This window comes from Candoia aspera, chromosome 1 (genome assembly GCF_035149785.1).
Source record: "Candoia aspera isolate rCanAsp1 chromosome 1, rCanAsp1.hap2, whole genome shotgun sequence".
Taxonomy (NCBI): Eukaryota; Metazoa; Chordata; class Lepidosauria; order Squamata; family Boidae; genus Candoia; species Candoia aspera.
In genome coordinates this window covers 128,416,999-128,431,129 of record NC_086153.1, presented here as the reverse complement: position 1 = coordinate 128,431,129, position 14,131 = coordinate 128,416,999, and the positions used below count along the sequence as shown (strand labels likewise).

The 14,131-nt window shown below is 40.2% G+C and overlaps 1 protein-coding gene across 1 annotated transcript in view; it reads left to right on the top strand.

The window, feature by feature from the left end:
• The window catches only part of PRIM2 (DNA primase subunit 2), a 138,090-nt gene that overhangs the window by 70,357 nt on the left and 53,602 nt on the right, over positions 1-14,131 (top strand). Inside the window, exons 7-9 of the mRNA XM_063291132.1 lie at positions 10,831-10,898; positions 12,147-12,219; positions 13,638-13,823. Coding sequence (XP_063147202.1) covers positions 10,831-10,898; positions 12,147-12,219; positions 13,638-13,823 — 327 coding nt within the window. The remainder of the gene's footprint in view (positions 1-10,830; positions 10,899-12,146; positions 12,220-13,637; positions 13,824-14,131) is intronic.

Sequence of the window (14,131 nt, the reverse complement as noted above, 5' to 3'; positions counted from 1 at the left end):
TTCGTTCGGTGTGGGTACCCATTTGTAGGGTGACCGGCTCGGTCTGCATCGTAGCTGGTGTCCCTCCCGCTGTTGAGCCGTCCAGCTGGTGAAATGCCAGCGGCGTGGGGAGGGGGAGGCAGCGTAGGGAGAGTTTTGCGACTATGTCGGGGTGGATCAGGTTTTTCGAGCACCCCGAGTCCACTAGTGCTGCGGCCGTGGTGACTCCGTAGCCCCCAGAGAGCTTGATCTCCGCCGTTATGACGGAGCTTTCGCCGCTCTGTCGAAGTGATCCGCGCCTCTGTCCCACCACCTGCCTCGCGGCGCATTTTAAGGCAGGCGGGGAGCGTTTCCCGCCGGCTGGTCTGGGTCTACGGCATCCTCTCCCCCCCAGTGGGCGTCCCAGCCTTCGTCCGGTGTCGCTGTGGCTCCAGTCATTCGACGGTGGGGGGGGTGGCGGGTTCGTTGGTTTGAGGCTAGGTTTCAGTGCGGGTTGAGGAGCGCTCGCTGGGGTTCGGCTGGAGAAGCACACTGCCGTTTTGTGCCCCATTTTCCCACACCTCCCGCAGGGCCCGCGAGTAAATTTCTTCCTTAGGTGTGTGGGACCGGCCGCCCCCACGTGTGGCGCGGGTACCTTTGGGTAGGTGTTGGTTTTATCTTCCGTCGTTGTCATTAGGAAGGTGCGGTGCACGTGCTCTGCTTTCCCCGCGAGGTGGATCCAGCCGTGCAGAGTTTCCGGATCGTCCCGGTAGAGAGCCCATTGAAGTACTTCGCGGTTGAGCCCCCTTTTAAACATTTCTAGCAGGGTGGTCTCGGACCAGTCCTTGATCTTCCCTGCTAGGGCTTTAAATTCGAGGGCGTAGTCTGGGACAGTGCGTGCGCCCTGTTTGAGGCTTTAGAGTGCGCTTTTTGCCCTCTCTTTGGCCAGTGGGTCCTCAAAATAGCGCTTCATCTCTGTGATGAAAGCATGGAAGTCCGAGAGGGCGGGGGAGTTGGACTCGTACATTTGGACGTACCAGTCCGCCGCCCGGTCTTGTAGCTTGATCGCCACGGCTGCGATCTTGTCCGCGTCGGAGGTAAAGGAGTGTCCGTGCCGCCCCATGAACTCCCTGGCGTTTGTAATGAAAAACGACAGTTTCGTGGGGTTCCCATCAAAGAAAATGGGGAAGTCCTTTGGGGCTCGGGCGTTCTGTGGGTCCCCTCCTCTTGCTTCCCGACTCCTGGCTTCGTCCAGTTGGGCCGCTTGTTGATTCACATTCGGCCCCTGGGAAAGCGACGACCCGCTCGGGGTGCGGGCCTGTGCGGGAACGTTGTTGGGCGGCGCCGGGGACATCAGGGATTGCAGCATGGTCCTGAGGTCCTGTAGCTGGGCCTCCATGGCCGCGAGCCTGGCCTGAGTTTCCCCTTCCGAAATCCGCGCCTCAGCTGGGGTCGGGTCTGTCGGGGTGTCCGCCGGGTTGAGCCGCTGGTGGGGTTCAGGCAGTCCCATCCGCCGATCCGCTTCCTCCGTTTGGGGGTGTGTTGGCTGGGTCGCCTCTCCGTCCTCCACCGAGCTTGCTGCAGTTGGGCTGCCGCTCCACGCCCGTGGCTGGGGTGCGATGTGGGGCGGGGGGGTCTCTGTTGGTCTCGGGAGGTATGTTGCTCCCTCCCGTGGCCGGGTCGCCTCCGCCGCCATCTCCCTCCGGGGTTGGAGCTGAGGCTCGGGGCGGGCCGGGCAGGTGGCCGCGGCCCCCGTGGTCCGCGGTGCCCCTGGCCCCGATTGGTCCTCCTCCGCTTCTTGCCGTGCGGTTCGCCCGTTCTGGCCGCGACGCGTCGGCCTCATTGCTTGTGGTCTTCTCGCCGTCTGGTCCTCCCGCGGTTCGTTGTCCGGTGGGGCTCGGCGAGGCTGAGTTTATGACTCTCAGCTTTATGTCATGCCCTGTCTATGCAGAGTAAAGCACTGACGCTGATTCATGCGAGAGCAGGTTCAGTTTTATTCTTTACATAGCAACGGTTCCGAAAAAAAGCTGAGAGTGACAGGAGCGCGCCGGTGCGGGGTTTAAATACCCGCGCCGGTCAGCGCCCCCTCACTCAGGCTTACGTCATCCCCCCTTTGTCCTGCATGCTGTCTTGCCGGTAGGTGAGGGGTTGCGAGGCCCCGCTGGTGCTCCGGGATCACCCATCATCGGTTTCCTTATTCAGCCGGTGATTGCTGTCAGCTGGGCGATCTCCGTTGCGCTGGTGCTAACAGCTTGGGCGTGCCTCGCGATCCGCTTAGCCTTTGTCTCTTCTTCTTTCTTCTTTGTGAGCTGATGGCTGCTTATCTTGAGCCCCTTCCCCTGCTTCCTCGTTATTGTCATGTGTGCCATTGCGCTGATGTCTTCAGCTCAACGGCACTCATGACACTAAATTTCAGCTGTGTGGTGTGTCCTAGCTAGCGAGCTCCGCTAGGATCGCCCATCTGCCATTGCTCCTTCACTGGAAGTCTTTATGAATTTCTTTTCTGATTTTTATTTGTGGATTGTATTACAACACAATGCACAAATTACTAAGCCTTATTATTAGACTTACAGCTAGTTCAAATAGACTGGCCTAATTTACAGAGGGTTACTGAGAACAAAGGCTCCCTACACTGAATGGAACTTGTTTTACCCACGGAGCTGCCTTGGAATAAACTGTTTATTGATGCTAACAACTTTTCTTCTACTAGTACATCCCCGATTCCTCCACTTTCCCTTTATGAGTTCATAAAGACAGAGTCTGACTTCTCCACCAAAATCAGGGTTGCAAGATACTGTTTTAAAATACAGAAACTTACTGTTCTGTATCTATTGTCCCTATCTTGTGAGATTTACTGGGATCACTTAGAAGCAATGCCTTAGAGAAGAAGCACTCGATTTACAAAGAGTAGCCACCTAGGACCCTTTAGAACATAAATAATCTGTTTAGGAGTATGTGTGAATGTTTGGTGAACTCAAAGTGGGAGAGGATGGGGTCTTGCTCCAGATCTACTCCTACCACTCTCCATCCTGGGCATGTGGTCTGAATGAAAGCAGTATTTCTACATGCTTGAATGTGAGTACTGCTCTCCTCATCATTTGGGATCTGAATAAAGTCTCTTACCTTGCTGATAACAGTATTCTTGTTCAAGCTAATTCAAGTACAGATCCCTTCCAGATCTCCTGACTGATCATTGGGGGTGGGGAGTAAAGGACATGTCTTTGTACAGAGCCCTCTTCTCTCTCCACTTAGAGTTTTCCATGTATTGATATAAACAACTCTCCACTTAGAGTGTTCCATGTATTCATATAAAACCCCTGAATGGGTCCAAAAGTATGTGCTTATTATGTAGTTAAGCTTGGACGTGTGTTGCAGATCAGATTACATGTTGCCTCAATATTAATTAATAAGACAAAAGGACATTGGGGGTGGGGGGAAACACATGAATCAGGTACAGTCAGAGACAGTGTTACTAATGGAATTTACAAGGCTAAAATATGTGTGAATTTATGGTTCATAAATATCCTTACAAATATTTCTGAGAATTTCCCTTACAAAATATTTCATCTGAAAAAAAAAATTCTGGGACCCTGAGTTACATCTATTTATTTTATTTTAATAACATTTTAAGAAAACAACTAGACAACCCTGTGAACCCATTGGGTCATCCTTTGGGAGAAAGGTAGTGCAGTCTGATGTGACCAGAATGAACATTACATTTTTGACTGACCATTTTGTTTTTTTGCCCCAATGCTGAATGGTCCCATGATCATCTAAGAAGAGTATATATCATAAATAGAAAAATAATTGTAGTGGCAAATGAACTTCAATAATAAGTCAATATTTATTATTGACTTATTATTGAAGTTAATAATAAATATTGCCCACCCAGAGTCCTTCAGATGGGAGGAGATGGGCAGTGACAAATTTGACAATAAACAAACAAACAAATAAATATTTACTTACCTAAACAGATAAACAGAATGACCACGGGCGGGCAAAAAAGCAGTGTGGATGGGAGTGACTTCTGACTTCCTGCCAGCTTCCCCACTGACTATGCTTGTGGGAACCTGGCAGGGAGCATCAGAGATCACGATTACGTGACTGCAGAGACGCTGCAATGGCCACAACTTTGGGGAAAAAACTGGTCTGAACATCATGGACATTTCAATTCCACAGGAGTAATGTGTCCTGGATTTTTTGCACATTCTTTAAATTAGCGGATTTTAGGTACCCTGATTCAAAAATTGTTGTGGTATAATGCACCATTTGGGCTAACTTGAGGGTACAGACATACAAACACAATGAGAGTTTTAGTAGTATATAGATTGCAATTAACTTTAAATGTCTATAGCTAAATGTTTCCTTCCTTCCTTCCTTCCTTCCTTCCACCAGTGGCTTGTACGAAGCTAAATGAAATTTTAGCAGCTGTAGGCTACAGCAAGTCTACAGTTAGGAAAACAGGACAAGAACAGTCATATATCCAGTTTTTGAAAAGATAATGATTTCGCAATGAGAATGATTTTAAAAATTAAAGCTCTAAGGGAACGTGTTTACAGCTACTTTGCTCCATTAAAATTAAAAAAACTAAAATAATTTTATTAGGATTAAATAAAGTTATGAAACAGCAAGGTTTATAGGCGTTTTCCAGATTGGAAGAAAAAGCAATGGGTGTAGTCCAGAATGAAAATATGCAAAATTGCTCTGGGGCATGTTAATATTTTGACATCAAAATGGAATAATGTATTGTAATTTTTGTTCATAATACATGAGATTTCTCATATAGGTTGTTCAGTGGGAGGGTCTGGTGTTACAAGGTTATATTGGGTCTGTGAAGTAATAATTGGGTTCTAAATCTACTATTGCATGATTAGGAGGAACTTTTTGCTGACACACAATGGCTCAAATATCACACTCACTTGAATTAAGTCATTATTCCGCTGAAATACTTAGTCATCACTAAATTGTAAATGGAAATAATCTTGTATAGAATATTATTAGTAATTCTGTCCCAGTACTTATGCTTCTGTTCTGATTTATATTATACAAATTTTGAATGTGCTGATTTTTTTTCTTTGTTAATAAAGGAGCCAGCCACTCATCAGGAGAGTGAGGGAATTCAAGTTTTTGTTGAAGAACCTGCTTTAAGTCACATAACTTTTTTTTTAATTAGGGGCCTTGTTTTTTGCTATTTTTCATCAAAGAAAATATATTCCAAATTGTTTAAACACTTAACTTTGCATTAATGCTGCTTATTCAACCATCTGATTTATCTTCATGATAAAAGATGCTGGTTTTTCATTAAGAAAACCAAAGCCAGTTCTTTAAATGGGATTACTGTTACTTTTATTAGTGTGTTTGGAAGTCGAGCAAGAGTACCTAGAAATACATTACACCAAAATGTAACTTTTTCCTAGCTACGATTGTTTATTTTCAGTATTTCTCAAGAATAGAAAGGTATTAAAGGTTGAAATCAAACTCCAAAAATGGATCAGCATTGAAATGTCAACTATCTAGTTGCAGCATACAAAACCATGGTCTAATATTGATTTCCCTGGTTGCATAACATTTGCATTGTGACATTTGGCTTTAGTATTAACAAAGTAGTTGTTCCTTGATCAATCATTTTTTGGTATTACATGCCAAACAATCACTCAGTGTGACCTATTTGAAATTGCATATTAACTGTTGGGCAAAAGTTTTTTTTATTGTAAGCCTAGAGCATGAATTGTGAAGAAGATGTAATTTGTAAACACATATATAAAGCTATATAATATTTTTTTATCAAGCATCACATGCAGGCAAATTAGTTTCAACAGTGCAACCTCGTATATAAATTATGCATGTGGCTATGTGCATATGCGCTCTCTCACACACACACACTTGATTAACACGTTGCTATGGCAAATAGTTCTGCATTTCTTTCTAGACTTCCTGTAGAATTAAATGTATCTGTGTTTTTTTCTTTTTCCCATAATGCTTTCTGATGTGGGAGATACTACCATCCTTCTCAGAAATTCAGTGAGACTTGCATTTTCCCAGTCCTAACATTTTATTGTAATTGCAAACCTGTAGTAACTAGTCCACAGTCACCCCAAAGACTAAACTATTTTTGACAAGCAGGAAAAGAAATAATAAATGTTGTGAGAATGTTGATAGATGGTAAGACTGTAGGCATAGATGGTGAAACCAGAGAAATGTTAAATATACTTATGGAGTTGCTGTAAGACTTGTTAAATATATATCTATATATCTCTATCTATTTGAAGGCCGCATCTATGCCTAATGTTTGGAAGATTGATGTTATTCTTTTATATGAAAGGAAATGTAGCAAGTGAATACAAAAACTACAAGAGACTTACTTAGTTAAATATGCCTGGAAAAATATTTGGCAGAATTTTGATTGAAAGGGTAAAAGAGGTGACAATGAGCAAAAATTTATTAAGTGCAGTGTGGGTTTATGCCAGGCAGGGAATGTGCAAACCAGTTATTTGTTCTCCAGCAGGTCATTGAAAAATGTACACATGTGAGAAAGAAAGTTTATCGCATGCTTGTTGATTTAAAAAAACTTGTGATAAAGTGAACTATGGCATTTTTGCAAGAATATGGAGCTGAAAGCTGAAGAATTCAGTAGGAGTGGTATATGCTGAAGGAAAGCATGTGTGAGAGAGTAGAATGCTTAGCAAATGATTCAGTGCTGAACAGAGAAGAGGAAAAGGATGTGTGATCTCCCTTTGGTTGTTTAATGCATTTATAGATAAAGGTATAAAGAATACAATATATAAGTATGGAACACTGATGTGGGTTTACTTTGTATGCACACTAGGCTGTGTTGTTGGCTAAAAGCTTAAACATTTTGCAGTGAATGTTAGATTAACAGGGAAAATGGTTGAATGATTGCAAACTATACATAAATAGGAAATGAAAAAGACAGAGCAAATTGATGAATATGTGTGTCTTATTAGAACATCTACTACAGATGGGAGAATATTGCTAGAAAGGTAGTGGATAGTCTGTAGCCTGTCATGCGAAATTCATGTTATTAGAAACAAAAGTAACTGTCTGGGACCATGCTTCAGCCCAGTTTCTCGTGTAGAAGTGAGAGTTAAATATGTCAGAAGAACAGAAAAGTGGATTGAATGCAGTGGAAATGAGGTACTTAAGAAGTGTGTGTGATATAACAGAGAGGGTCAAGAATGAATGGGTGCTGAATTAATATGAACTCAATGTGAAGTATGTTGAGCTGGTTTGGTCATATAAAGAGAACAAAGATTGACTTGGAAAATAAATATATGAACAAAGAGTGAATAGAGGAAGGAGAAAGAGAAGAATTCATGGCAGGGTGAAATGGATAAGAGAGGTGAGAAGTTAACAAAAGGCAGTGTATGAATCAATGTCAGGATGTGATGGAAGGAAGGATAATTTGCAAGGACAGGACTGTAAGGAGAGGTGTAGATACTCCTTTGAAAGGGAGTAGCATGGGTATATCTAATGGACCAAAGTCACTCTAGAAGCTAAACTGCACTTGGCAAGTATTGGAGAGAAAAACCATGAGTACCACATCTCCCTCTCCCTTCTCAGCCATTTTTATAGTGAGGTTCATCCCGGTTTGTTCGTCTACTCAATCAAGAGCGCGAACCCAATACTCAGTCTCCAAAACAGAGACAGAGCCTGCTCAGTCATACAAAGGACACACTAGCAATGCTCCCAAGGTGAAAGACCCCCTCCCCCTGCCAAATGCAGGCTATATATACTTTACAGGAACAAAGAGACTCAAAGTACAAACAATATTCATTACAAGGTAGGTGTCAGGCATAAGCATGTGTATTAGAAAAATATGCACTAAGCAGTTCCTTATCTCTACTGTGCTATATGGTAGTTTGTACCAAATGCACAAACTTCTCTGTTGTCCTACACAAGCATATCCTTGGATATGGGTTGGCTCCAATGTCCTGCAGTTGTGATTTACCTCAACTGTGATTGCCCCAAGCCACTTGTGCTGGCTAAGGTGCTGAACTTTATAAGCCAGCAGGATTGGTAGGTGTGAGCTTGGTAAAGGCTTCTCTGCTCCAACTTGAATAAAGCAAGAGAAAGTATGTGACACGAAACATCTGAAAGGACTTGTAGGTAAAACACTGAGCCCATTTTCACCCTACAGTCTTTATGATGCTGGAAATAAAAATGACTTGAAGGAAAACACCAGGGAGAAGAGCTAGATAGGGAAGTGCTGTAGATCCTGTCCTCCACCCAATCCTGTGCTTTACATTTTTTAGGGGTGGGGGAAAAACACCGATCTCCTAGTATCAAGCATGTCTCCTCTTCTTAGTGAAGAATGATTTGAAATAATTAAATGCAAATAATTCAACTGCATTTTTGTTTATTATTTTTCTTACATTTAACAAAAGAAATTGATTATCATACTTCAGTATGATAATTCATTATTATAATAGCTGTTTAACAGGATTTTGTGCTGTTGGTATAGCCTCTCCTGTGATTTGTGAATCTCTGACTTTTTAACAGACATAGTGTATATATTATCTTGACATGAGCAATGTGAAATGCAGGAATATTGTTCCAGTATACTGCATTTTTGCTCTGCTTTGGAATAAAATGCATGATAAAATGTGAGATTGTCAGTTATAAAAGAAAGTGGCTGCTGTTCAAGCTTGTCTTTTGCTTGCTTGTCTGGTTATTAATCAAACAATTCCATTCTGCACTGAAATACTTGTGCTGAAATACTTGTGCTGAAAACCAGTCAACCAAATGCATCTCTTATATCCTTCTTTACTAATGTGACTGATAAGGATTTGTACTAGGTATGTAGTTGTGTGCAAATCCAATTTCTAAGCATCAGTCGGTTCCATCATAAATTACTGAGTAATAACAATGCACATTTTGTTTTTAAAATTGCATTGGCATTGTATTTAATCATAGGAATTATAATTTTAGCTTAAATGATTATGTTTAAATAAATTGCCTTTCTTTTCACCTTTGCATTTCCTATTTCTTTAGTTGTTTTTTAACAATTGGGATGGCCTTAGTGTACATGTTTTTCCTGGACAATATCTCAAGCCTAACATACCGTGTGAAATTATCTTGGGAAGGCATTTGGCAGAATCTTTTTCTTAGGAGCAAACAGCAACCAGAGAGCTAATTCACAAAATTATCCATAATGTGTTTTGCTTGGTTTTGTCTTAACATATTATGTGAATCTAGTTATTGTGAATTTAAATAATCATTTATTATTTAATATGTTATGCAAACCTAGCCAGTTGTCTTGTGATCAAAAACTATGGTTAAACAAACTGGCTTTTAGTGTGCTGTATGAACAGAGTAGAATAGACCAACCTGAGCTAGATGGACAAATGGTTGGACTCTACATAATGCAGTTTGTTTTTATGCATTCAGTCTTCCTATGTTGTATTTCCACTTCATTTTCCTTTGCACAGTCACACTAGGTTTCCTATCATTTGTAAATCTTGTTAAGATATTATGTCTAGGGATTGGTTTAAAAGAGGGATGCGCAAAAGGAGACGTAGACATTTAAGTAAAGAATATCAAAAATAGAGATGGGAAGGGGATCTCTCTCCTCTTCCCTTTTAATCAGCCTTGAGAATCTACAATGAACAATAAAGGTTATTAACTAAACATAGGAAATCAAACTGGGGAGGTACTGTTACTTCCTAAGGCAGCATTGCCTCAGCGCTGAGTCCGTCTTCCAACTGGTGCTCCTCTTCACAAAGCAGCCAGTCAGGTTCTCAGTCTGTTGCAAACAAGCTTAAATGAATCTCCTCTTTCCCTCTTCTCTATCCCCTCCCCTGTCCTTTGGCCATTGAGATGGAAGCTATGCTCACTGTTTTATTGGCTGCATTTTCCAGATCTCTGTGGTTGTTCCACACAACAAAGCCTACAGTACAAGTAAATTGCAAAGCACTTAAAAGTTAGAATGCTCAAAACAATGTGGAACAAAATGACTGGTTTTGTCCCAAGTAAAGGGCAAACCTTTAGAATATGGGATGTTTTGCTCCCAATTTAGAAATCTCAGAAAGCTGTTCCAAAGTTCAGAATGTTTTGAGCTTGGTATATTTATCAGGCCCATAGCTTAATGCATATATTCTAAAAATAATGTAGTAGTACAAACATAGATATTTGTTTTCCTTTCTAAAGGAGAAACATGTCAAGGCTCTCCTGCTTTTCCCTCTGCTTCTGATTGTCTTCCAGTCCTGTTTTTTTTTTTTATTATTATTATTATTATTATTATTATTATTATTATTATTATTATTATTATTATTTGCTGTCCTGACCACCAAGATCATCCCAGCAAAACCTCAAGTGGAGTAGAATAAAGCTGCCTGAATATGACAAGGTAGTTTTCTATTATACCAACTACAACAGGTGGCTTTCAGTATATTTTTCAGCTATTGGGAGTGTTTTACCTTTATAGCATATTAGCTTTATTCATGTTTTATTTTTTTCCAGAGTACTATAAATTACTGTACCTAGGAAGACTTTTGTCCTTAGAAATGTCAAGAATATTTTAAAGAAACGAATAATATAAATTCTTTATTAGAGTCCCAGACCAGCTTTCATGAAGGATTTAATATAGTGACAGGAAAGAGATACTGACTGCTGTTTCTTGAGAACAGGAACAGTAGGAAAGGGTGAAGGTACAAAGCACAGTGAAAAGCTGATTCTCTGTATCAGGTTGATGAGTTAGGAAATAAGGTATCTGTCTCACTGGTAACTGTGTGTGTGTGTACGTATATGTGTGTGTATGTACAGTATATGTGTATGTGTATTTCTATATCTATATCTATATAGATGTATCTAGTTATTGCTCCTCTGGGACTTTTTATATTTGCTCATTTTTAGCTAACGGCGCGATCGCTGCCTATGGTACAAACTGATGAGAGACTGCAACCCCTGCTCAGTCACCTCAGGTAATGAAAATACAGTAAAACCTCAAGTTAGTGGACCATGTGGGGGAGAAGGGGGTATCCATTACTCCTGAAAGTCCACCATTCACGCAGATTACCTCATTTGTACAAATCAGGGCTGGTTTGGGAAGCTGAGGGAATTTAATTTGTATTCTTTCTGATTAAAAAAAATATGAAGACCTTTTTGTGGGCCATAGGCACTGTGCCTATTGTGCCTAATGGGTAAGTTGGTCCGGTGTTCTGGGCCAAAGGCAGAATGGGATTGTTTTATCTCCTCCCATAATTGATCCCATCAGCTTTGCGTGCAGAATAGTCTAATCACAGTGTGAGGAGCACATATAAAGAGGACCACTCTGCTGTTCTTTAGACTCTGCAGACCATGGAATTTACAGGGGAAGGCAATAAAAATGTTTTAAGAAAAGAAGAGTAGATATTAATAAGCTTTTTTATTTACAAATGGTTAACTTGGCAACTTTATCTTCAAAGATACTATTTCAATACTTGCATATCAGCCTCAGTAACAAAGAAATAATGGGAGTGTTTTTACATAATGAGCTTGCCATGGCAGATAATGAGCAAAGTTGTTGCCATACATCTGTTTCCAGTCAACACTTTGGACTTCTCCCTTAGGTAATCATTGGCTCACATTTGGAAAATGATATTTTGCCCTTGAAAAAGGGCTTTATTTTAATATTCCTCTTTACTCAGAACCTTTAAAAATATAATAATGAAACTATAGCTGTTTATTATATATCTTTGTGTTGTAGTTCCTCATACTACTAAATAATATCTCAATAGAAATATCATCATTTGAAAAATTCAAGAAAGGAGTATGTTCTATGGCTCCCTTAATAGGAAATATCTGAGAGGTCTATGCCTGAATTCTACAACAAAAAAGTATTCAACAGTTGTTTTCATATGGTTTATTAGATTTCAAATGATCTACTTCTACTTGAAGTCTAGTGTTCTTCTAAAGTATGATTTTGAACAAGTTAGAAATATTTCCAAATAAGTATGTCCTGGTAATCAGAAATTTATTGCATAAAGAAAAAGACTTAAGTTCTCCAAGGTGAAGGAATTATTTTAAAGTCAGTATCTAACATATTTATTTTTTGAATACTAGTTTTGAAATATTGCTTTTAAAATTTATGTAAAAAAATGCTTGGCCTCAGGTTCCTGTGGTAACAAAAAAATGCCTTTTTAAATTCTAAAAATAACTTTTATTTCTTTTCTTCTTTTACCACATCATAGCCATGCATATGTTGGTCCAGATTATACCATTGAAAAAGCAATGGGGAAAATTTCATTGGAACAAATTGATGCTGTAAGTATACTGCATCCAACTCACTATAGTTAAACTGAGTAATTTTGTCTACCCACCTCAGTGTATTCATAGTGTCTCAAATGTACTGATGACAACATTCATATACTGTACAGTAGAGATTACAAGGGGCTACATATAAAGAATTGCATTAAAACAACTAATAGAAAAATGTATGTTTGAATGAAGAAAAGTAGGTTTAAAATATAAGAAACAAAAAGTGAATATGAGTAACACTCAGGAGCATAAGTAGAACTCTATGGGCTTCAAAGCAAACCTTTCATATGAGCACCTCCCCATTTGTGAGGGAATTCAGGCAGTGATCCCCCACCCCTGGCCACAGCTATTAAGGATGGGCAGAAGAAACCAAAGAGAATCATCACTAGGGTACCTTTTCTCAGCTGCCCCTGCAGCAGTGGTAGGCCAACAAGATTGTCCTCTTACCTATTCAGTCATCCAAGCATCCCTTCTTCTCTCCTGTTCAATTTCCTGCAATTACACCCTCTTCTCTCAGAAGACCACCCCCAACTTGGCTGCCTGAAAAATTTATCTCTTAGGCTTACCATATCTGGTTTCAAAACCCTGCTTCATATTTCTTATCAGCCAATATTTTTTAACAGCTTGTGTCTGCTGGAAAGAGGGAGATGTGTGTATATGTATTGTAATATGTGTTTGTGTGAGACAGAATGATTAGTATTTGCAATGGTGGGATCTTATTTCACAAGAAATCAATTTTAATTGGTTGTTATTAGTCCAGTTAATAGAGATGTGTATTTCTGTGTTGGCCCTGCCCTCTTTTGGAATGGATATATGCACAAACACAAGTGTGTTGCATGCACATATACATGGAGGCCAGGAGTGGTTTTGGCTGACATTGGTAATACCAAAGTTGATAAGGTGGGAAAGACAGACACTGCACATAAATGTTTATCTGTGTTGATTTTTTTTTAATGCGTGCTTCCTGGTGGTGGTGGTAGGAAACCAAATTTAGCCGTGTCTTCCTTCAAGTAAATATGGTAAACAGCTTTAAATGAATAAAAAAATAGCCCCAGATAACTGACATCTGTGACATTAATTTAGAATATGTTAGGGGGAGGGGGAGGAGCAGTAACGATACTATCAAAATAGAATCAGACTCTAGATTAATTACCCACATTGATTTGTGCATTTTACTAGAATTAATAAATTTTTAGTATCTTTTAACATCTGTTTTCCATTTATTCTTGCATTTGTACAAAAAGAAATTAGATCTAAATGCTTACAGTATATTGAAATTGTGAAATAAGAGTTTTTTCTTAAATCCCTGTAGTTGAATCATATATTGTTTTCTCAAACTCTTCACCTTTCTGGTTGGTGATCAAAATACAGCCTGTAAGCTAATGTAGTCAGCAGATCATTAATACAAGTTTTCTTGTTTGCAGCTTTCAGTTAAATCATTTCCTCTCTGCATGCGCCAGCTCCACAAAGCTCTGCGTGAGAACCATCATCTCCGTCATGGAGGCCGTATGCAATATGGCTTATTTCTCAAGGGCATTGGCTTAACACTAGAGCAAGCTCTGCAGTTCTGGAAATCTGAATTCATCAGAGGAAAAGTAGATGCAGACAAGGTAAATGAGTTGTCGGGAACAGTGCTCAGTTCTTAACAGTTCTTTTCGGAACACTTCTATAGTCCACAACCATTGTCCATGCATTCTAAAACATCTGTTTAGTTTACATAAACAGTAAAGAGAAAAGCAGCAGTTGCTTTTGCATCCTCTCTGCACAGTAGGAACTCATCAGGATTCTTTTTTCATTATAAGTTTGTATGGTTAGTTTACTTTATGTTTGCAAAGATTACAAAAAGAAAATAGGAATTATTTATTTATTTTATTTTATTTATCAAATTTGTCACCGCCCTCTCCTCCTCCTAGAGGGA